Source organism: Podarcis melisellensis (genome assembly GCF_964234715.1).
Source record: "Podarcis melisellensis genome assembly, chromosome: 13".
In the NCBI taxonomy this organism is placed as follows: Eukaryota; Metazoa; Chordata; class Lepidosauria; order Squamata; family Lacertidae; genus Podarcis; species Podarcis melisellensis.
Genome location: NC_138545.1, coordinates 31,651,491 through 31,674,854, shown reverse-complemented (window position 1 = coordinate 31,674,854; position 23,364 = coordinate 31,651,491). Strand labels below are relative to the sequence as shown.

The following is a 23,364-nucleotide window of genomic DNA, read 5'->3' as shown; positions in this document are numbered from 1 at the left end:
ACACAACGCAACCGTATAATGTGGTTGGATTTCAAACTTTGGTGTGTATGCCAAGGGTCTCCTGCAGTTGTGCTTGGCAGAGGACACTAGGCAGTGCTCAGGGGTGTGCTGCCCTCATTTCCTTGGAGTGCTGTCCAGGTTTGTTAGGGGCAGCCACCGTTCTTCACAAACTGAGTTGTATGTCTTGGGATGCGCCCAACTCTCCTCTGTGGATGCACACTGCAGGGGAAATTGGCAAGGATGGACAACGCTGCCTTATGGGCAGCTTCCTTGTCATTATAAATGTTAATTGTGGAACTCCTGCTATGTGTCTAAGGAACCTCAGAGTTCCTGGGGCACACAGTTTGAAAACCACGGTTGCAGCACAAAGAGGTTCTTCGCCCTAGTGTGTGTATGTGGGGGGAAGCCCCCTCTTTCCAGATGCCAAGGCCCTTGGCTTTTGCATAGCTGCCACTTCTGTGGCTTTCCTCCCCTCCCTTTCTTCACAGTCCTCCCCAGGATTTTTGTCTCTCGAGTACGTTTTTAATTTGCATCCCATGTTTTCAGAGTGCCATAATTGGTGGTGTCTCTCAGCAATGCCATCCCTTCTGAGTTCACGTCTCTGGCCTTCACCAGTTTCTTGCTGCCTGCTAGCTAATGGTCGCTTTGGGAATCCTTGTGGCAGTGCACTGAGTTGCCGGCTGCCCACTTCGGTGCTGTTCTTAATTGCGTCCACAACTCTCTGTGCCATTGTGACAGTTGTAGCCTATCTACCGACGATTGCTGGAGAGCAAAACAGCTGTTTGCATTTTGGTATGCTGTTGCACTCCAGAAAGTCTTCTGCAGTCAGTTGAATGGCATGCCAGGTTTTTGGAACAAAGCATGTGATTAGTGCTGTGAAATTGGGGTGTGGTATTTAGCAGTTAACCCGGCAAAAAAAGTTGTGTGTTCTACAGTCTTGCTGCGAGAACATGGAATTTGCTGCTCACAAAAAATCTGGTAACTTCAGAATTTCTTGCTTTCATGTGGGAAATGGTTTTAACCCTCAAGACTACAAAGGCGGGTTGAAGAACATAGGACCAGAAAGCCCATTAGCCCAGCATTCTTTCCAGATGCCTCTTGGAGCTGGCATGCTTGAACCTGAAGCTGATAACCTTCTCAACATCTGGTATTCAGAGGTATACTGCCTCTGAGTGTGGGCGTCCCATTTGACTTTCAAGTAACTATCTGTGAAATCGGAAGCCAATGGGATGGGAATATCGCTAGGGCGAGGGTTTCTAGTGTAGCCTGCAGATTCCACAGTATGTCCCGTTAGACTAATAATAATAATAATAATAATTTTTATTTATACCCCGTCCTCCCCAGCCAAGGCCGGGCTCAGTGCGGCTTACAAGCAATAATAAAAACAAGTTGAATAATTACAACTTAAAAACAAAACAACAACAACAAAATTAAAATACAACATTTAAATATTGAAACATTAAAATATTAAAATGTAGCCTCATCGCAGGAGGAGATGGAAAGGAAAAAAGAAAGAGAGGGAGGGAGGGAATCAAATTGGCTCCAAGCCAAAGGCCAGGTGGAACAACTCTGTCTTACAGGCTCTGCGGAAAGATATCAGATCCTGCAGGGCCCTGGTCTCATGAGGCAGAGCGTTCCACCAGGCCGGAGCCAGTGTTGAAAAGGCCCTGGGCTCTGGTTGAAGCTAATCTAACTTCCTTAGGGCCCGGGACCACTAGGGTGTTGCTATTTATGGACCTTGAGGTTCTCCGTGGGGCATACCGGGAGAGGCGGTCCCGTAGGTACGAGGGTCCTAGGTCCTAGACTTAGAAACAATATGGGTTTCCTTTTTGCCAATTTTTTAATAGAATATATCAAATCTATTTCTGAAAGCAAATGGTGTACACACAGACAGATCTATGTTCTTTTTTTAAAAAAATACTGATTAATCGACATTACAAAGAATCCCTTATGGACTTATCAAAGTAAGTTGCCTTTAATCTAGTTATTAATGTATTCCTTCCTAGCATCTGATGAAAGCTGCATTCATTGGAGAGTCTCAAATGGCTGAATGTATGCCCCAAAAAGGAGTGTCTTGGCCTGGCCAGGCCTCCCCATGTAAGGACAGGTCTGGTCTTCCCTGCTTGTGTTGTCGAAGAGCCAGACAGTGTCAGCCATACCCAGCAGCAGAGTTCAGGAGGCTTTGCGTCCATTTCTTCACTTGCTAACAGATTATTTATTTCATAGGCCACTGATTGCATCTTTCTCTAGGGAATATTGTGAGAGTTCTTGCTGATGTTGCAAACATACAGCCTTTTTTTAAAAAAAGCATTTGAGATTCTTGATTCCTGGTTCTCCTTCTCTCACTTCTCCTCTCTCCCCACCCCTCCAGTCCCTAACCCCTAGTTTCCCATTTTGAGAGGTCCAGTGTCTGGTAAGCTCTCTACTTTAGACTAATGTTGTTGCGCCAGCTTTTGCTGCCTTTGGATTCGTAGCAGTACAAGCTTAGGCTGTTCCGAAGAAGGAGGAGCCCTGGAAAGCAGACCAAAGCATGCTCTAGTAGCCAAAACACTTTAACAAATTGCTCAGTTCTTGATGCTCAAAAGTGCTGGAAACCCATAATTTGTTTTACTGGTACCCATAAGGCAAGTCTCTCTCTCTCTCTCTCTCTCTCTCTCTCTCTCTCTCTCTCTCTCTCTCTCTCTCTCTTCTCTCTCTCTCTCATATGGTAGGGCCAGTTCTGCTAATGGCCCTGCATGCCAATTCCATACTAAAACATGAACCGATTGTGTGTCTCCTCTTGTTTTCTCCTCTGTTGTCTGCTTTAGGGGACACTCAATTTTGGTGGGATCCGTGTGGGCAATGGCCCAACTGAAGAAGATGCAGAGATAATACAGCACGACCAGCTCTCAACCCATTCGGAGGAGGGGGAGGAGGTAAGACCTCCCGTTCTTTCTTTGTACAACAAACTTTCATTTGGGAGATGTTACAAGAAGGGGTGGACCTTTTATGACTCTCCTTACATATATTACCAGATCAGACCAGGCCTGTATCCATTTACCCTCTCTTGCAGCTGACATTTACTCAAACTAGCCAAAGCAGATTGCTTGGAAACTGTGTTGCCCCAGTAACTGTTTTTCTTAAGACTAGGGAAGCTCAATTTGACACTTGGGAACACTTCCTGTAGTGTCTTTGTTCTGGCACTTGGAAAAATCTGTGGGCAGCCCCCTTCAAAAGGTGGTTGTAATAAGCTGAGGCTGTGTCTTAAGTTCTCAATAGTTTGTGGTGGACGGGGGTCCCTTTCAAGGTGGATAGTAAAGACTTCAGGTCAGATTTGAGGGTCTGTTACAATCTCCTGGCTTCGCCATGGGAAATATCTGAATGGGCTGCATCACTGCTGCCCTTGTTTCAAAGAGAACTGAACAAGGCATCTTCCATTCCATTTGCTTGTCTGCATGGGAGAAGGTCTTCTGATTTTTCCAGGCAGACCACTATGTCTCAGGGTGGTGGGAGGTGCATCTTAGCTGTGCAGGCTCTTGTTATCCACTTTTTGAAGAGTGCATCCTTGTACACCGCCTTTGTGTACAAGGCAATCTTACTGAGATGGCTTATAGCCTTGAAACATTAATATAAATTCAAGCATACAGGATCTCTGGTTATAGTTGGTGATGTGGCAGTTCAAAATGTAAGCCAGTGGAGCAGTGTAATGGATCTTGGCCCTGTCCTGAGGGCTGCTGTCCTAACACAGGTTTTAGCCTTCATATAAAATGAGCATTCTCAGGGTTGCTGGAAAGCAGTTTTAAGTTCTGAGAATAGGCATTGCCATTGGTGCAAATGTATGAACCTGCCATATCTTGAATCAGACTGTTCCACTTTGCCTTAGTGCTGTCTACTTTTGATTGACAGTGTCTCTCCAGAGTGTTAGGAAGTCTTTCCTAGCTCTATTTCCTGAGATCCTTTGGAGAATCCCTTGGAGATGCCAGGGATTAAATGCGGGTCCTTAATGCATGCAGAGTGTGTGCTCTTAACTTTGAGCTTTGACACACACACCCCTACAATGCTTGGTACACTACAAGCTTTCAGAGTTTTTCACAACTGGTACACAAGAAGCACTGTAAAACTAGACTAATATCCCTCAAATTGTGGTGATAGGGCTGAAACTGAGAGCTGATGGTTTGGCAAATCAGTCTTGGCCTTCTCTCCCTTGGGGAGAAGTCACAGTTGTTACCAGTGCAAAATGAAGTGGAATGCAGCAACAGCAATGATAGAGCACAGTTGCATTTTAGGATATTGCACTGAAAGAGGATATGCTCTTGTGTTATCAAATGATGCATGACCAAACCAAATATTCCCTTGTGTTTTCAAGCCTGCCGTGGAGGAGGTGGTAAGCCTGTAGCCAGTTTCTCTGTCTGTCTTTATCCAGATCATTGCTCCCATCACTGTACACCATTTTGTAGAATTAGGCATATTTGCATCTGTGACTTGAAATTCTTTCTTCATCTTTTCATAGCATCTCATTTTGTGATGCCTCCTTCTTGTAATCAGAGGTCAATAATACCCATTTCCATAGAAAACAGCATCATATTCATTTACAAACAAAAGACATGTTTGTTTGAACAGCTGCATGTGCTTAATGGGGACCCACTGCCTTACCTTTGTGGTGTGGGTTGCATATTCGTCACTGTTATGTGCACAACCTGTGCACCTCAATAATTTGTAGAACAGAATCCCAAAAGTAGCAGAAGCCTTTGGAACGGGACGTGGACATGTTTACACCTTTATTTTAAAACGCCAACTTCCTCCATCCCCTGAACTCCAGCGTGCCCCTTAATTGCCAAATTTCCAGTATCCCTGGGGCCTGCTCTCCTGGGTCTTTTGTTTATTCCCATGGCCGTTTCCTGAAAATTCTGGCAAGACTTTACAACAGGATCACTCATTGGACAGTTCATGCAACAGCTCACTGAGAGAGCTGACTACAGACATACTGAGGTTAGTTTTGTTACAGTTGCTGGGAGGGAAAACCCACCCCACCTGGCATTGACCTATGGTTGAGCTAAGCTGAACCATGGTTAGCACAAACACTTGAGCGTGCAGGTTCCAGAAGAGGATATCACAGTCACTTTGCTTCTGCTCCCATCCTCTTGTTACTGCAGGTTTGGCCTGAGTGTCATCAGAGCCTGGACTTGTGGTTCGTGCCATTCTAACAAGCCACAAGCTATCATCAAGGTTTGTTGGTTTTACAGCTTGTGGTTTTTCTAGAGAAGACAAACCACGAGCCTGGGTTCAGATGACACACTGAGCCAAACTGTGGCTTAGCTCACAGCAGTGCAGAGAAGGTGCAAAATGACGGTGATCTCCTCTCCAGCTGCGTTCTCCCCAAGTTGGTTTATTGTTCTGTGCAAATTGAGCCAATCAGTTGATAAACATTCAGATTAGGAGTGACGGATGCCAGTCTTCAGGTGGGGTGTTAATGTTCACTAGCCACCTACTCAAAGTCAACAGGTCTGGACACAATCCACCAGTAAAAGGGGAGTTAGTGGATTGGGATTCCAGCATATTTGCTCCTTGCTTTGACTTCTTTATGAATGACCTGTCACTTCATCTAGCTTTTGTGGAGAGCCACCTCCCTGGCAGCCAATGATAGCAGAAGTTAAAAATATACATTTTATCTTTGTGCGTCTGCCAAGAGAAAATGCAGCAACCTCCACATCACAGTCAGTTGATAAGAGGCTCTGATAATGGATATCAATGCGGTGATGGGAAATGCTGGATGGGCCCAGAAGGTTCTGCATAGGAAAAGAGCAACGCTTGAATTGCCCCCATTGCCTTTGTACAATAACCATGGAAATGCTGAGCAGTGCAGTCCTGAGGGGTCTGTTGCCAGGCTGCAAAAGTACGAAAATTAACAGAGTAAGCAGTGCATCGAAAGAACTGGAATATTGCTTATAATTTTAATGTTGGTTTATCCATCTTCTGCTGCTGCAGCCATCCTTTCAATCACCTGCCGGCTCTTACAGCATTGTTCTTTGTTGCTTGTCCTTCAAATACATGTTGGAGATTGGCAGGGCACAGTGCCCTGCAGTTCTGATGGAGTGCAGAATGAGGCTTTGGGCACAGAATTCAGCCGCCTGAAAAAGTCAGCTTTCACTTGCACTCCTCTTCTCCCCCCGCCCCCTAACACATTCCTAGCCCTCTTCACTGTGATGGTATGCCTGAACGTTTATGGGCAAATGCCTACTGAAATGTCACAAGCCGGGGTGGGGGATGGAATGTAGCTGAACAAACTGCCCTGCTTATTGCAGGTGGGGATTCATTGCCTGCTACCATTTCTTGTCGTCCTGCCCTGCCCCCCCCCCCCCCAGCATGACTAGCAAAATCAGTTATATAATTATGGTGGGGACGGGGTGGGAACCCATCAGACTCGATTATGCCAAAAGGAGGCCAAGCAAATTTGGATCATTTTGATGCAGAGCATGTGCATCCCTGGAGTCTAGTAATTTCATAGCTTGCTTGGCACACTCTCATCAGGGCAGCTTTTGCTAAGAATTTTTCTTTCTTGCTTCCAAAGCTTGAGGCCTAAATGTTAACAAGTAGCTTGCCTTCCTCAGTCTGAAATGCTTGCTGTGCTGGATACTGGAGGGGGATGAGAGAGCGCTCAGTTCACCTTTATCTTGGAACAGTTTTGGAACTTGGCAGCTTTAGCTGGGTGTAGTCCGTTTGATTGCTAGAAGACTCCAGAGATTCTGAGATGTGGCAGACAAAAATACTAAGATGGGATTTTTCACAACTTTGATTTTGCAACACTTTATCTCTCTCTGGTCACTTCTCCTCCTCCTAGTTGTTATTCAAACTTTCACCATAGTGACTTAAGCAGCATTTCCTAAGAGGATTTGGGGACAGTGGGGGGATGACAGGGTGGCAAGCAAGAGGGGACAGCAGGCTTAACCAAATCTCAGCAGAGGCAAGCAAGGTTCTGTCTGGCACCCAGTTTTGTAATGGAAATGTGAGCCTCTCCTGATTGTATGCCGACATTAGTTCTTCCTAATTAACTCCAGTTCCCTCGCAGTCTATCACTTCTGGATTCCAAGGCCGCTTGAGTGCCAGGCAAATAAGGATTCTGCCATAGACACATGGATAGAGTGACTCCTGCTGTCTGTGCCTGATCCAGCTACCAAATCTTAGCTTTCAGTTTGCCACCAAGAAGGGCAGGGCGGAGGAACATTCAAGTTGAGTCTTAGATCTGAACAAGCAATTGAACACTTGTACATTTTAATGGTGCTGAGTGTCCTGCAGTTTTGAGTTGTGTTGGGCAAGTGATCCTCCCAAGTCCTGGTGACCAGAGAGGGAAATAGTCCGGCCAGCGTTCTAGCTGTGAGCTTTGAGTGCCCTTGCAATAGAGTTAGTTGCTGTTGCTGCTACTGCTGCTGTTCCTGCTTTCTAGCTGTCTAGTCATTGCCGCACGCTCTGCCCACTGCTCAGACCTGGCTTTATTACTTCCTCTTGCAGTTTGACTTTGGGGACACGGCTGTTCACCAGGCCATCCATACCATCGAATACTGCCTGGGCTGCATCTCCAACACAGCGTCATATCTTCGCCTCTGGGCGCTTAGCCTGGCGCATGCACGTGAGTAGCTTCACCATGGCTGGCTCTTTTGAGTCCAGGGATGAGGAAGGGGAAATATGAGCTGTGAGAATAGGGGGAAGGTGTCACAAGCCCTTTTTCCTGTGGTAGTAGCCAATGACTTTTGTGTACTCTCATTCCAGGTCGTGTCATGTAGAGAGGGCTAGAAGACTATGTAGCAGTCTCCTCTCTGCCCAGTATCTTTTTTTGCCCACCCAAAATTCTTATTGAAATCTTCTGAATTCTCTGCAGGGGAGCATTGGGTAGCTTGTGAGAATGAGTTTGAAATGTCCACAGAGTGCAGAATTTGGACCCTAAGCAGGAGGAGGCTTTGCTTTTTCTTAAAAGGAAAATTGGTCTGGGGTGTGATTTAGGAGCACAGCTCACTTTGGGAACTCATCCAGCTTCCGAAATCTCACTTTTATTAGAGCAGTGGGCACTGCCCTCCAAAGAGGAGCAGCTAGAGTGAAGGCAGGCATGCAATCCCCTCTCCTCCAGAACTGTGGCCCTTGCTGATCGGTGATCATTCTTCCTGTCTTTCTCATCACAGAGCTTTCTGAGGTCCTCTGGTCCATGGTGATGCGTGTGGGGCTCAGCGCAAAGAGCTTGGCTGGTGGGTTCGGCATGTTCTTTGTGTTTGCTGCCTTTGCCACCCTGACAGTGGCCATCTTGCTGATCATGGAGGGCCTCTCTGCTTTCCTGCATGCCCTCCGCTTGCACTGGTAAGTGTCATCTGGTACAGCTCTGTACTGCAGACAAACAAAAGCACAGTGGGTACAAAGTTTACATCATGTTTGATCTCTGTCATCTCTACTTAAAGTATCTCAAGAAGAATGGCTGGGAAGTGCTCCTGCCTGGACCCTGGGAGAGCTGCTGGCAGTCAGAGTAGACCTTGCTGGGCCAGATGAACTCAGGTTTAGGCTGGAGAGAGGACAGCTTTATTTGTTTAGGTCTAGTCACGCTAATATCCATATTTCTCAGATGCATGGTTATTTGTTCTGATTGTGCTTTTTCCTTGGCAAGCATCAGATTACTTTCTGGGGGCTTTTCTAAGTTCAAAGGGGGTGTCCCTTAACTACTTGCAGGATAGACCTGCAAGTCCTCAAATGCGCAATATCTAGTGCATATAGAATGAATGAATTTTATTATTTCGGTCACAGACCAGTTCCAGCCCACATACAATATCAAGGAAGTCATAAAACACGATAGGGATACATTTGAATTTGCAATTAGGTATAACAGGGACAATACAGATATAGCAACAGTTTAAAAATATATAAATTAAAACTTAGTCACTAACATATAACCTAAAATTATCATTTAAAACCTTAATCATTATGATAGCTCAGCTTGTTCCCTACATTTTATGGCAATCACACAAGTGCATATAGACTAGATTGAGGCTGGGGTTAGCTGTGCTGCCGACATCATCAACTTAAAGAGTGGTCAATGTGCACTGCGAAGCATGAATGAGTGAGAGAGTTCTTTACCTGCAGATAGGTTCAATTGGGGGTTGAAACTGGCTGGTCTCAAACCAAATCTGAAGGAGTCCCTTTTTGGTCAACTAACAAGCAAGGCCCTTGCATAAACCTAGCCAGCACTTTGGATCCCAGGAGCTGCCCATACAAAACTGCTGTAGTTTGCAAAAAGGATGGCATGCAAAGTCTTCCATGCTGTTTCCTAAGATCATAGGCATAGCACTACTGGATCAGAACTAAGATCCATTTGCAGGCACATTCAAACAGCTAGAATAGTTTTAAGGACAGTACAGTAGACAAAACTGAAGACGGCCGTTCATCTTGTTTTGTTCTTTAAACCCAAGGCATCTTTACATCCAGCTGGAAAAGCTTGTCAGAACAAAAATGTCTTCAATTGTTTCTGGAAAGAACAACTAATGGGTGCCTGGTATATCTCAACATTATAAAAAGAATATTCACTATCTATACACCATGATTTCATAAACCACCCTGTCCCTTTTTCTAAACTAAAAATTCCCAATTCTTGCAGAAAGTGCTTCAGCCTCTAGGATCATTTTGCTGTAGAAGCAGAATAGTGTAAACTTAAATGAATGGACACATATAGTAAGTTTGTATGCCGTTGATGAATGATGATGATGACCATGTTGTGTCAACACTTCCATGTGCAGTAGCAGTTTTCTTACATTTTAGAGCTGTAGGCTCCCTCCAGAATCCAGCTTGATTTTTCCTAACTCAGCTTTAACTCCTGCTCTCGGTCAGGCCCGGGTTGTGACGTTTGTTTTCATGACCCTACTTCAAGTTTCAGTGGCTGGTTTGACTGGGCTCCATTCCTTGTCAGGAAAGCCCATCTTAGCAGAACAATAGCAGCTGCACCCCAAGCAATCATGACATCAGCTGTTATCTTGATCTTGTGCTAGGGGCCAGGGATTGCTGTCCTGGCCCAGCCTTTTCTTCTCTGTGCCAAGTTCAAAACAAATAAGCTTCCAGCAGGGACCAGCTGTGTCTGGAGATAGGAGCGGTTGAGTCATTCTGCTGTAGGGCAGGAGTTGCTGTCAATATCTGGGTGTGTACAGGAATCCCCACTGCTGATTTAAGTGACTCTTAACTGAAAACTTTGAGGAGAAAGCCAGAGAGATGGCTTTGGAGTTCTTTCAAGGTGCTGTTTTCTGTCAGTACAGAGCAAGTGGGTGCAGTGTGTGTTTGGGTGGGGGTGGGGGTGGAGGAGAGGTTCCCTGTTGCATCAGTTGATCATAATTTGGATAGCCGGTGATGAGCTGCAGCCAAACCATTCTCAGCAAGGTTTTCGCAAAGGGTGAAAAATTGCACATAGGTTATTTAGAGGTGCAAAATAATGAACCTTCTGCTCCTCAAATATAAATACGTTTCCAGATTGCAAAATCCACATCCATTGGGGGTAACGACTGCATTAGAAAATTACTATGAGCTGTTTTCGATCTGTTGTGCATGTGCGTTTTTTAAAAAAGGCAGATGGCAAAGTTCTTTAAGGGGGGCAATAAACTGGGGAGTTTGACTGCTGAGGTGACTAAATTCAGGGCTAAGATGTGGAACTTGCAGCTCCTGCATCTCTTCCCTTTAGCAGTGGAATCTGCAAGGTGGTGACGCACACATATGGAAGGTAGAGTGGAGGGAGGAGACTTGGCAGATTTTGTTGGCCTCAGCAAATGGTCTTTATACTGAGTCAGACCATTGGTTCATCCAGCCCAGTTCTTCCACTGGCACCAACCCTCCCAAGCTCCCATGTCGAGCTCTGTTAACCTGGCACCCATCTGATTTGGTGATGCCAAGGATTGCACCTTGAACCATCTGCATGCAAACGATTTGCTTTACTGCAGAGCCTTGTTGCTTCCTCTTAGAATTCAAAAGCTGAGGGTGTGTCACCCTTCACTGGAGAGGAAGAACAGTGAATCTTCTTTCCTGCTGGAAAAAATGCTTTCCATCTCTCCTTCCTCAGCCTAGCCACTCCCGGCTGGGATGGGTTTATCTCGTAACTTTTCAGGCAGCAGTACATTCCAAGCAGATGGTTGCCTTGGCTAAAAAACAAATAGTTTTGCAAAGCGGGGGCTTCCTTATCTCCGCGGCTGTGTGGGAAGCAAGTGTGTATTTCACTGCCAGTGCCATTGGCTGATCACGCTTTACCCCCTTAGCTGCACAAAGGGCCCTTTTGACATTTAGTTTGCAGCCAAAGGCATGTTGGGGTTCATTGTCTTGCCACCTGAGACCTTAGGAGGGCTGAGATGGAGGGCAGGATGGAGATGTGCTCCGAGGATTGATGCACATCTGGAATGGGAGTTTCCCTACACCTTGGGCGTAAAATTAATGGAATGGAAAAGAGAGCGATGGCAATGCAGTCCTCTTCTCTCTGCTTTTCTGTGTCTTAATAACTGGCATGAAGTAGAACCCTTCAGCCTTAGGGAACTGCGTTCCAAGAAAGATAACCGAGGCCAGGAAAACAGAATGAAAGTTATCCAGTTGGCCGGCGCTGCACGATGCACAGGAGGCGAGACTTGTTCCACTTGGAGAGGGCGAGATCTTTGGCTAAAAGCAAGGAACCACCTTAGCTCCAGATGGCTGGGCCAGGAGGTTGGGGGGGCAGGGGAAGAAGGCTCAGGTAATTAGGTGCCAATGGGGAGCTACACATTCCATGGCTGGAAGGAGAGGAACATTCCGTTGAGGGAGGATGTTCTGTGGAACTTTGTGTGTCTCCGTGTGTATACACTTAATTTGATACAGGCCTTAGTAGAATCTGAGCTGAACTCGGAAGGGGAGAGGGATTGTGTTCCTCTGCTCCTGCAATCTTCAAAGAAGGGAGGGGACCTTCAAGTATGTGTGCTCTTGTCTAACAGTAGGATACTATCAGCAGCTCCTCTCTTGAAATCATGCAAGGCTTTCTGGGGTTGCAATCTTTTGACTCGGTGCTACCCATCTCCTCCTCTTGCCCGGGAGGGGGGGAAAGTGGGACTTTGTTCCTGACCACCTGCAGTTTCTCTGCCCACCATCTAATCCTGCAAATGGGAGCCCCTTCCAACCGCTTTCCACGCCTCTACATGGGACATGTGGAAGGTAATGTTTCCAGACACTGTGTTCCCTGGACCCGACGGCTGGCAATTCATAAAGTTCCTGGGCTGAATCGCTGCGTGTCCATTGGAGAACAGTGAAACTGAGACCGAGGAGCTCCCCCACCCCACCCCTTTGGATGTGAACCACAAATTTCTTGCCTGCCTCTTGATCACGCAATGCCTGTCGCCAGAGACATGAGTCTTGAAACTTGCTAACTTCTTTTAAAAAAGGCTTGAAATATGGCCACCCCTCCCTCCCGCTGGACCCATGTCCCTGCCAATTAGTGAAACAAGTGGAGAGGAGCAGAGCGCGCAGCTGTTTCCAGTCTGTAAGTGCAGCTGGCACACCCTGGATATGCTGGGAATGCTTGGCGGTCTGGCAGCGCAACTGGTATTCTCAGTGAGGGGGGAGCTGTTCGCCGTCCAAGCGACGTGGGCATGCTGGCGGGGGCAAAGAGAGCGGAGGTGGTGGTGGTGGGCTGTTGCAATCCTCTGCCCTTTCGCTCTGCATTGGTTTTCCCTTCTTAGCTTAACAGAGGCTGCATTTTGCTTGCATCTGGGATATATCGCTTCAGGCTACGGGTGGGCGGCTCACATGACTAAGCGCTCCTTAACATGCACAAATCTCTGCACGTAGAAAGGTGGTGTATCAGGAAGAAGAGCTCTAGCATAACCTTTGCCCTGATGCACTAGTCTTCTGTGTGCAGGGATTTTGCTCGTGTGGGTTTGGCAGGCGAATCGTGAAATTGGAGATTTTGCAAAGGGAGAGAAGGCCAGTTCATATTGGTAGCTGACAAATTCCATCTGTGCCTTTTGCCTTTTGAGAGAAGGTGTTGCATTTGCTTGCAAAGGTGTATGAGAGTTTGCTTGATCTATTATGCCTTCTCACTGCCCCTGAGTTAAATGAAGTTTCTCTGTGTTCTCTGGTGTATTTGGGTTTGCAAGATGGATGTTAGTCTTTAAAAAGAATCCTGCACTTGAAACATTCCACCCTAGAGGAGCAGCGGCAGCAAATCAACTCGTACTCCGTTTTTCTCTGTATCTGGCAGATGAAGGGGATGGAAAATGTTTCTCACCACAGAGCCAAGAGAGGAGCACGGGGTTTGTTTTCTTAATGAATCATGGGGTTTTTCTTTCCATGTTTGGTGCCTGTTTATGATTGGGCAGCCTTCCAGTACCATTCCCTTTACATTTTGAGTTCATTAGTGGAAACGGCAAAACAGCAAAAGAAACAAACCGATCCTGGAATGCAGGCCTCCGTTCCTTTCTCTGGTGTTTCCTTGTGGCACCCTGAAGTTGGTGATGGAAGAAGAGGGGCTCCAGACTGCTCTGGTTCAAATAAAAGACGTCTCGCTTGCCATGGTTTAGATGGGCATTTAGAATTGTTTTTGGAGTACAGCTGAGGTGAGCTACACAGATCTGAAACGAACTGTGATCTTGCTTTTTGTATGGGATTTCAGTACTGAGTCTTTAGCTTTTTTCCAAAATGGAAGATTTTTGTTCCACTTTGTGAAATGTATCAAAGCCTAATCAACTTGAATAGTTGATTCCCTTTTCTTTTTGAGGGGAACCTCATAGGTTAGGAAGACATGATAACAGTGACCCTGACTTGACTGGGTGAACCTAAGACTTTGGATTGATGTCTAGGTAGTGACCTTCCACAAAGTCACCACTGGGAGAATGTGACATACTTGCAAAGTTCTCTGGTGCAGATACAACCCTGAAGGCCTTGCAAGAACTGGGAGGGGGGGACCCGGGTACCTATGCCATGTTGTGCTACACCCCTGTGGTTTATTTGAAAAAGGCCTTGGAAGACCTCAGTTCAAACCCCTCTCGTCCATGATGCGTTAGGATCAGTGACTATATTTCAGCCTAGCCTGCCTCACAGTGGATGGCGAGGATAAAATATGATAACCTCTATGTATTGCCCTGAACAATTTGGAGGAAGGTGGAATACAAATACGGTATACACCACATGAAGCACTCTCTCTCGCTCTCTGTGTATGTGTGTTAGAATCTTGGCTGGTTCTGAGATGGGTGTCTAACTGGTCACCCCTGGGAATTTCAAGAAAATCATCATCTGTGGGAGGTTGCAGAATGCTCTTTGGAATTCTGAACCATCAAATCATCCTGACCTCAGAGATGAGGAATAGGATTCTGCATCGCTGACACTCCAGAATTCTAAAGAGCCTGTTCTTGCAGGGGTTGTCACTCATGGTTCTTCTGGGGTATATCCATGGAAGCTGCTTCAGTGCCTGGTTTCCTGTTGTGATGCTAAACCAGATGCAGAAGAGAGAGTCTAAAGTAGTGCTGTGTTGGGCATTCAGTCCAGGTGTGCCCCTTGCCCTGAGTCTCCTATGCACATGGTTTAGCAGAGATAGACATAACCACAATAATTGTGTTTTTCCTCCATTGTCAGAGGTAGTGCGCCCCAGAATGCCCGCTTCTTGGACTCACGAGTGCATAGAGTGCTGTTGCGCTCAGGTCCTGCTTTGGGGCTCCGCATGGGAATGGGGTTAACCACTGTGAGAACAGGGGGCTGGACTAGATGGGCCTTTTAGCCAGATCCACTTTAAGGACACATCCCAGGCACCCAGAAGTGCTTGAGAGGGGTGTGGAGCAGGGCCAGTGAGAGTCCAGAGGGATGGATAGAGGGGCCTGTATTCAGCCACCAGACCTGAGGTTCCCCATTCCTATGTTTGGGCATAGAGTGCTGTTATCGCTTGCATGCCTGAGTCCTTGCACTGATACCCACTCACATTTGCTGCAATTTGAACCTTCTGCAAAGGCAACCGGGAGGGGGCCTGTGGGTTTAAACTTGGACGGGGAATTGGGATATCTGAAACGGTACATTGCAGTAGTAAAACATGAATGCCATAGAAAGGATAAGGTCACTGCCACTTTTGAATCTCGAAATTCTTCGACATGCCTCCTGAGCTGATGGTTGTTTGCTTCTTGTGTTCCTTTTTTTGTTTCTCACTAGGGTGGAATTTCAGAACAAGTTCTACATGGGCGCCGGGTTCAAGTTCCTCCCTTTCTCATTTGACAACATCCGTGATGGGAGATTTGATGAATGATCCTCTTGAAGCCAGTTGGATGGATGTGTGGCAGTAAACCTTGGCTCCCTCCTGCATGTGTTTGTGTTTGCCTGTGTGTGATAAATCTGAAGTTGTATAGCTCTCCTGTTGTGTAGTCGAGCTGCTAGTGTGACAATATCTTGCTTTTCTCATGAGAACCCCACTCAAAAGAGAAAGGGAATAATAGGAAAAACATAAGAATCATAAGAAAATATTGCTTCTTTAATCACCTTGGCAGGTCCTGGGGTGGGGCAGTGTCCTTCAAGTTGCACAGACGGAGACTACCACGGAGGAGCACATCCTAACCACCTGCAGCCTGTTAATAACCAGCATGTTAGCTGCTCAGTTTGGTACCAGAAAGTGAATTTCAGTTCAAGAACACACAGGACTAGAAACTTGTCTTCTGGCAAATTGTCTTGCCAGAGGGGCCATTATTCCTCAGTCCAACCACACACACTTATCTCTCCTGACCTCTAGAGACCTCTACTTGCAACAAGTCCCAGATTTGCCCCGTGCAAAAGTTGTATTCCAGTTTTATGCCTATCCAGTGATTTGCTGGGGGCAGATTTTCCTCTTTTACTGGCACTTTTGCTCTGCCATACCCTCAGTTAAATTGCTGTCATAAAATTGCTTAAAAGGCAACACACATGACAGGCAAGAGAGCTCCCACCCCACCTGCGCCTGCCACACGTCCTAGCTTGACCTCTGAGCAGAGCATTGGCTGCTATTCCCTCCCCCTCTCATTGCTCTTGCTCTACTGCTTGTAAGCTACATTTTGTCCCCTCTTCTCTGCCTCGCCCCTCTGTGTGTGGGCATAATCCTCTAGGAAACTCTGACTGAAAGCAAAGGATTCTTTGGGAAAGGTGACCCCCCCACATGGGATTACAACTGGATGTTTTTGGAACTGTCCTTCCCTGGACAAGAGCAGGTCGGCGAGGGAGGGAGTTTGCTTGCCTGCCCCATTGCAGAGCCGACTTGTGCCTGGCTCTGCAGGATTAGTTAATAAGGAAACTTTGACTCACCCTGCCTGCAACTCTGAATGGCTTGTTTTGTTCCAAGGAAACTGAGGGACTTTCACCTCCAGGAAGCTCCTATGTAACCCTGACATTACTAGATGGAAAGAAGAAGCAGGGTGGGGAAACCTGCACACCCCGATTACTACTGAGCATTTGTAGAAGCCATCCACAGCAGCCCTTGTGTATTTTAGGGTGGGCTTCCCTAGGAAAATAGGAATCTCCCAAGGGCGGGCAGCATCTGCCTTCCCTTTGCCATAGGAAAGAGGCTGGGCTTTCTGTGCCTCTGTATGCTGAGTATTTATATGATTCGTGTGTATTTGTGTGACTTAAGCATGCACTGTTCTAGAAGCGTCTCAGTATGAGGCCACCTGTGTCGCACACTAAAGGCAAGAGCACTGGAACTGGTGTGGCAACTTTATGGGCAGGTGCTAATCCCTTATTTGCTCTTGAGTAGAGACTCTGAAGTATCAGGTGCTGCCATGTGTATGTGTGAAATAGAGAGCAACCGGTCATTGTGTTTACTGTTGCTGTTTTGGACAAGTGAAGTATTCCCTCTCCCCGCTGGTCCTCATCAGCCAATCACTGTGTCTATTAAACTAGTTCATCTGATCTCCTGTGTGTCCTGATCTTCTTTGACTGTGCCTGGAGTGGGGAGGATTAACGGAAGGGGGTTGTCTGGGCTGTGTCAACTAATAAATATTGCACCCATGCAGTCTAAAAACTGAATTCTGGGGTTGGTATGAATGATGCAGATGGGATTGCCTCTCATAATTTGCAGGGTGTATTCCACATTTCTGCCACTTTGCATGCTTCAGGTTGTGTTGCTGATGGGAGAGGCAAAGTCCTGCCTACAGCCAGCGACTGCGTGGGCAAGCTTTTTCAGCCTCCCCTTTGGCTTGTGGAACTCCCAACAAATATTTGCAGCTACAAGAGCCGAAAACTTCCTTTAAAAAAAAAAGAAGTAGTGGAGGGGAACACCCTCTAATTTCCAAAAAGTTGAATGTTTGCTCAATACCACATGGTTTCCAAGGAATCCCAGAATCCACACAGCTGGGCTTGCTGTCTCCTGTGGGTGGTCTTTCAGGTAGGCCTAAGACCACAGAAAAGGCTCTACATCCACAGAAAAGGCTCCAGAGCTTGCTGCCTTCTCCGTGCTGCAGGTGGAAGATATGCCCTTGCCCTCCCATTGGCATAGCTGGGTTTAGGGTAATTCCTCAACAGCACAAGTTTCCTTGGAGAAGTGAAGGAAGCAAGTTATTTGTCTCACAGCTGCTGCAAAACTTGTGCTGATACTTGAAATGTCCATTACCTTTTACATTGCAGCCAGCACTATAAACCACCCTTGACAGCTGTGTCGTGTCAGCTTCTTGTGGGGAAGTTTTCCCTTCTGTGTTTTGCAGTGCATGGCTATAGTTGCTCCAGAATGGCTCACTTCTTCCCTAAAATTGCACACAGCCTGCAAAGGGAGGTATGTTTAGTGTCTTTACAGCACAATCCTAACCATGCTCACTCAGAATTCAGGGCAAGGAACTTCCAGTTGTCCATGGATCCATCCTTATTAAGAGAAGAAACATTAAGTGGGCTGGGGGAGGGGTGGAGCAGCGTGTGCTATCCTTTTCCCTCTGCAAAAGTTCTGTTACACAGTGCCTGGGGAGAAGAGCCACATGGGATATGAGAGGAGCGGGTCGACACAGACCTATATTCCTTCCAGGCAAACAAAACTCCCTTGTGCATTGAAAACTAGCACATCTGGGAAAGGTTTTTGCCTAGCCTCTTCCAAGCTTGCCAGACATGCACATGATTCTTATTTTTCAGTGCAAATGATGTTGCAGTTCAGTTACAATGGTTCATACTGTTTGTAGTAGCTGCAAATGAGCTGCAGCAAACCTCAGGTTTGCATGCTCCTCCTTATGTGACTTCTGCCACCATTAAATTTGCATGTTCTTTTAAGGTACCAGGGGACTCTTTGGCCTCTGTGAAAAACCATGCACACCGATGGTCCTAAATAAATAAAAGATGAGCAAGATGCTTTGCGGATAAGATCTCAAGTTACACATGTGCATGCTGGGATTTAAAGAGTGATTGAGAGACACTCCCTTGGGGTGGGGGGAGGTGGAGAAAGGGCATTGGTTGGAAGTCATAGAATGCAAATCCCTTTCGAGGCTGGTGATGAACCAGCTTTGTCACTATAAGGAAAGTGAGAGATTAATGCTTGAAAATGCATCACATCAGAACATCTCTGAATGCCTAACCACAGTGAATGTGCACTTCTGCTTTTTGCAACAGAAAGAGGAAGCAAGGTTTCTGTGAAAGTTTGAACTCTTAGCACTTTTTAGAGAAGAAAGTCACAGCTGGGGGCAGTGGGTATAAATATCTGGGTGACAGCTGGCACAATCAGAGTGTAGGAGAGAAGGGATATGAGATATGATGGTTGAGTGCTCTGGCATTTTTGGTGAGAGCTGGAAAAGACTGAGCCAGGCTTTTCTTGGTTTACCTTTCCTCCCTAGTGGGTTCCACACACTGTCATCACACCCCCAAATTTATCTGGTGGTCAGACTTGACCCATCCTCTTTTAGAATAGAGGTACTGTGCAACTTCCTTTGGCCAAAGGCTCTGTGAGTTTGCTGTACACCCCCCCCCCCTTTTATGTGTTCCTTTAAAGACAGGATGGTGGAGCCTGCAGCCCTTCAAATATTCCTGGACTTCAAGTCCCATAATCCCTGACTATTACCTGTGCTGGCTGGGTCTGATGGGAGTTAGGAGTCCGACAACACCTGGAGGGCCACAGGTTCCTCATTTCTGCTTTTAACATTGAATTGCCATGTCTTTTCACCCTGCCCTCCACTGCTCATGATCCTGGTGCTTCACTGTCTCTGCTGGTAAGTCAAAGCAACAACACTTTATTTCCTTTCTCCCCTGGCAACGTTTGCAGTCAGAGTGAAGAGCACTCCAGTTACTTGCTGTAAATTTGGAGCAAATTCTGAGAAGAAATAATTGTATGGTAGCTGCACCTTGATCCTGTGATTGGAGAAACTGCCTGTGGCGCTATTCTGATGAAACTGCAGGTGACTGGCGTTGCATTTGAAGTCAGGTACCAGACTGGGGGTTCTGGTCCAAGCAACAATGTACAGACAAGTGTGTTGAATAGGCATCTCTGTGTAATCATTGAAGTTGAATATCACAACATATTTGGGGCTTGTGCAAACTTTCATATGCCTTCTTCCCAAACAATGCCTTGCTGGTTATGAGGAATTGCTGTTTCCTTCTGCCCTGCATAGGAAATACCAGCAGGAATAAAGGGACTCTGGGAAATGTTTCAACACTCCTTCTCATTGGCTCCAGCAAATCTGACAGCATCAGGTCACCCTGATAGATATAGAAAAGCTGGGACAAACATCCTCATGCACGATTTGCAACTTAGCCTACTTTCTCTTCTCTTCTCCCCTTGCCCTGCCCCAAGTTGATAAGAGGTTTGCAGCCAATATTTTTGATACCACCCTACCTTGAATTCTGGGCTCTGGTAAAATGTATCAGTTTCCCCACATGACATTGTAACTGGGTCCAGAATACAATTAAACCCAATAGGCCTGATATTTATTCTGAAGGAAACATGTTGAATCTTGTACCATAGGATCATGAAGTGATGCTTTTTCTCACCAAGTTTATTATTTTTAAAAAAGTGGCTCCAGCTGTGAGCTTTTAAAGCATATCAGCTCAAAGTTTGAATTAAGAATTGGGAAGTTCACTGTTCTAATGTCACCTCTGCCATCAAGTAACTAGGTATCCTTGAGCAAATAAGTATATTTACATATCATCTTTCCTCCAAGGACCTTGAAAGCGACATACATACCCTTTTCCTTTATCCTTACAACAAGCCTATGAACTAGGTTAGCCTGCGAGGTAGTGACTGGCCCCAGGTTATCTTGACCTAGTGAGCAACTATTATCTCAGCCTCCAGCTAAGCACCTCCTATACAAAGATACTAAAACTGACCTGCGTTGCACTGTCTAACTCCTCAGTATTATTCTTACAAATTGGACTTTCGGCAAAAGGTTGGCAGTGTGGAGCATTCCTGTTCAGGATTCAATCAAGCTCACTATCCTCCCCACCCCCCCAGGATACTCCATTCCATCTCCCTCTTCTCCAGCAATCCATCAACATTTTGTGCCAACTGAAAGTCTCAGTCCTCATTGGACTGTGTTTAGGGTTTTACTTTTAATATTTTTTATATTCAAATATAAATAACCATAATGTTTTTTTAAAATCAGTATATTACAATCACTATGGCCTGGCTTGTAGTCTGTAAGTGTAAAGACTGCAGCCTGTAACAGTAAGCCCTGGGACTGGAGAGTAGCAGGGAAGCACATTCTGGATCTGGCCATTGGCCAGGGGGTCTAGCTCCTTGGTGACGCTGCACCCTCTGCTTCCCAGGAATAAACATAAAGGCAAGGGAGAGGTTAACCTTGTCCCATCCATTGGCCAAAGAAGCAGCAGCTGTAGAAAACTCACCCAGAAAAAAACACAAGCGCCTACTGAAGAAGTAAGGGGGAAAGAGCACTCTGCTTTCATCCATTAGCAACAGGAAAAAGAGCCACCAGCATGAAACAATCAACCTAGCTCACCAATTTGTCTTGACCTTAAAGAGTTGCAGTCCCTCCAAGCTGGTTGGATTATTATTATTTTTAAAATGAGGCATGTATTCTGCAACATGGCATTGATGCTGTAATAGTGCATTGTGGTAGATTTAGACCGGACAGTCCGCACATCCTTCTGTTTTGTTAGTTGGTCTGGGGTGCTTTCCCAGTGTTGCTGTATTATTGCCAGGTAGAAGGGGACTATAGAGCACCAAAAGTGGGTCAAAAAATAAACCAGGAAATTTGTGGTATACAAAAATCACAGGGTGTCACCAAGGCGTTACAGGGACCTGCACTGCTTTGAAACAAAGCAGTGTGTCAGCTCCAAAAATGTTTGTCTGTACAAACAGTACTGAAAGTGGGACCATGAATAACTTGCCCTGATACCATCATGAGCATGAATAATAATGCACCATGAAAACTGGCCTTTGGCACCTGAGATGTCTGTTTTTAGGGCCTGCCCTATTCCTGTGATTGTAATCGGTTTGTACTGTTTGCTATTTTATATTGTTGTAACCTGCCCTGGAACCTGCTAGTGAAGGGTGGGTAATAAATTTGCTGGTTATAAAAAGGATATCTGGAGGGGGCCTTGATGGCTCCTCTGCCTTTTCCCTCCAGATCCCTTTCCTTGTCCGTGTAGTCTTTTTTTGTTTGCATGCCTGATGGTAGGGTCTGTACCTCTCTCTTTTAACTGATGTGAGCTGTTTTGGGAGATGATAATTATCTGAAAAGCTGGATAAAAGCACAGTACATTAATAAATAACACTGATAGAATGTAAGACTGCCACCTGACCATTAGGTCCAGTCGTGGCCGACTGTGGGGAGGCGGCACTCATCTCGCTTTATTAGCCGAGGGAGCCGGCGTACAGCTTCTGGGTCATGTGGCCAGCATGACTAAGCCGCTTCTGGCGAACCAGAGCAGCGCACGGAAACGCTGTTTACCTTCCTGCCGGAGCGGTACCTATTTATCTACTTGCAGGTTGATGTGCTTTTGAACTGCTAGGTTGGCAGGAGCTGGGACAAAGCAACGGGAGCTCACCCCATCGTGGGGATTTGAACCGCCGACCTTCTGATCGGCAAGTCCTAGGCTCTGTGGTTTAACCCACAGCACCACCTGCGTCCCTGAATACAGGATATACATCACACTAACCTCCAAACCATCCTAAATATCTTCCAGATATGCTCTGGTATCTTCCAGAATGGATTGCTGCAATGGGCTCTATGCAGGGCTGCCCTTGATGACAATTCAGGAACTTTGACTGGTCCAAATTGCAGCAGTCAGATTACTGGCAAGGGTTCTGTTTGGATCTCACATCCCCCCTGTTTTAAAACAGCTGTGCTGGTTGCCATTTTGTTTCTGGGCCCAACTCACAAGTGCTCATCAGGAGTGCCAACTTGGCCCCGTGACCATGGGTGCCAGGGGCCGTGGGTGCTATGCAGTGTGCAAGGCCCTGGCACCAAAATTTGTGGGTGCCCAGCCCCTTCATGTGGAATTTTGGCAGGGAGTTGGCACCTATGGTGCTCATATTAGAGGTGTGCCTGTCGCCTTCATTATAACAGCCTATGGAGAATGCTGAAGACGTACTTCTTTATCCTGACTTTTGACACTTGAGCTGTACAGTGGTACCTTGGGTTACATACGCTTCAGGTTATATATGCTTCAGATTACAGACTCCGCTAACCCAGAAATATTACCTCGGGTTAAGAACTTTGCTTCAGGATGAGAACAGAAATCGTGCTCCGGCGGCGCGGCAGCAGCAGACGGCCCCATTAGCTAAAGTGGTGCTTCAGTTTAAGAACAGTTTCATGTTAAGAACAGACCTCTGGAACAAATTAAGTACGCAACCCGAGGTACCACTGTATATTTATTTATTGAGAGCAGTGCTATTTTTCTAGAAAAAGAGGTGCCGGAACTCACCACGAATGCCTCCCTTGTACTCTTACAATGGCAATGGTGCCGACCTGAGAGGTGCTGGAACTGAGTTTTGGTGAATTCTGGCTAAAAGAAGAAGCTCCTATCGAGAGAATAACATTCAGAGGCCTACGTAAAATTTTGGCTGAATGTCAACTGTGTGTTGGAATATTGCGAATGCAAGTTAAAAACTGGGGAAGATGGCATGGCCTAAATTATTCCCTGGTTGTGGGCACAGCAAACAAGCATTTTTGAGGGCCATTTTGAGGAGCCCTCAGTTAGTATAGCTCTATGCTCTCTTGCTTCAGGGATTTAAAGTCTGTATTGAAGGGGGGGAAACCTGCCCAATTGAATTCTAAAAAGGCTAGTCAACTAAATTCCCCCCCTCCCCTCTGTCCTGTAAATTAATACCATGAGCTTCTTCCTCTCTCAACCAGTCAGAGCTTTTAGTTGACTGGACACTTTGTCCACCATTTCTCCTCCTTCAGCATAGCAACTGGTCACAACCAAGACTTCACGTTTAAACTAATAAACACAGGCCCCAGACATTTCGCAAAGGCATATGTATTT

General features: G+C 46.2%; 1 protein-coding gene across 10 annotated transcripts in view; it reads left to right on the top strand.

The window, feature by feature from the left end:
- ATP6V0A1 (ATPase H+ transporting V0 subunit a1) overlaps positions 1-16,855 on the top strand; it is a 42,198-nt gene extending 25,343 nt beyond the window's left edge. For 7 of the 10 annotated variants that reach the window (XM_081885170.1, XM_081885177.1, XM_081885174.1 and 4 more), the window contains 5 exons: positions 2,808-2,915; positions 4,346-4,363; positions 7,486-7,603; positions 8,151-8,322; positions 15,139-16,855. In XM_081885170.1, coding sequence (XP_081741296.1) covers positions 2,808-2,915; positions 4,346-4,363; positions 7,486-7,603; positions 8,151-8,322; positions 15,139-15,232 — 510 coding nt within the window. In that variant the 3' untranslated portion in view covers positions 15,233-16,855. The remainder of the gene's footprint in view (positions 1-2,807; positions 2,916-4,345; positions 4,364-7,485; positions 7,604-8,150; positions 8,323-15,138) is intronic. The other 3 variants (XM_081885169.1, XM_081885176.1, XM_081885173.1) reach the window with 1 other exon arrangement.
- The last annotated feature ends 6,509 nt before the right edge of the window (positions 16,856-23,364 follow it).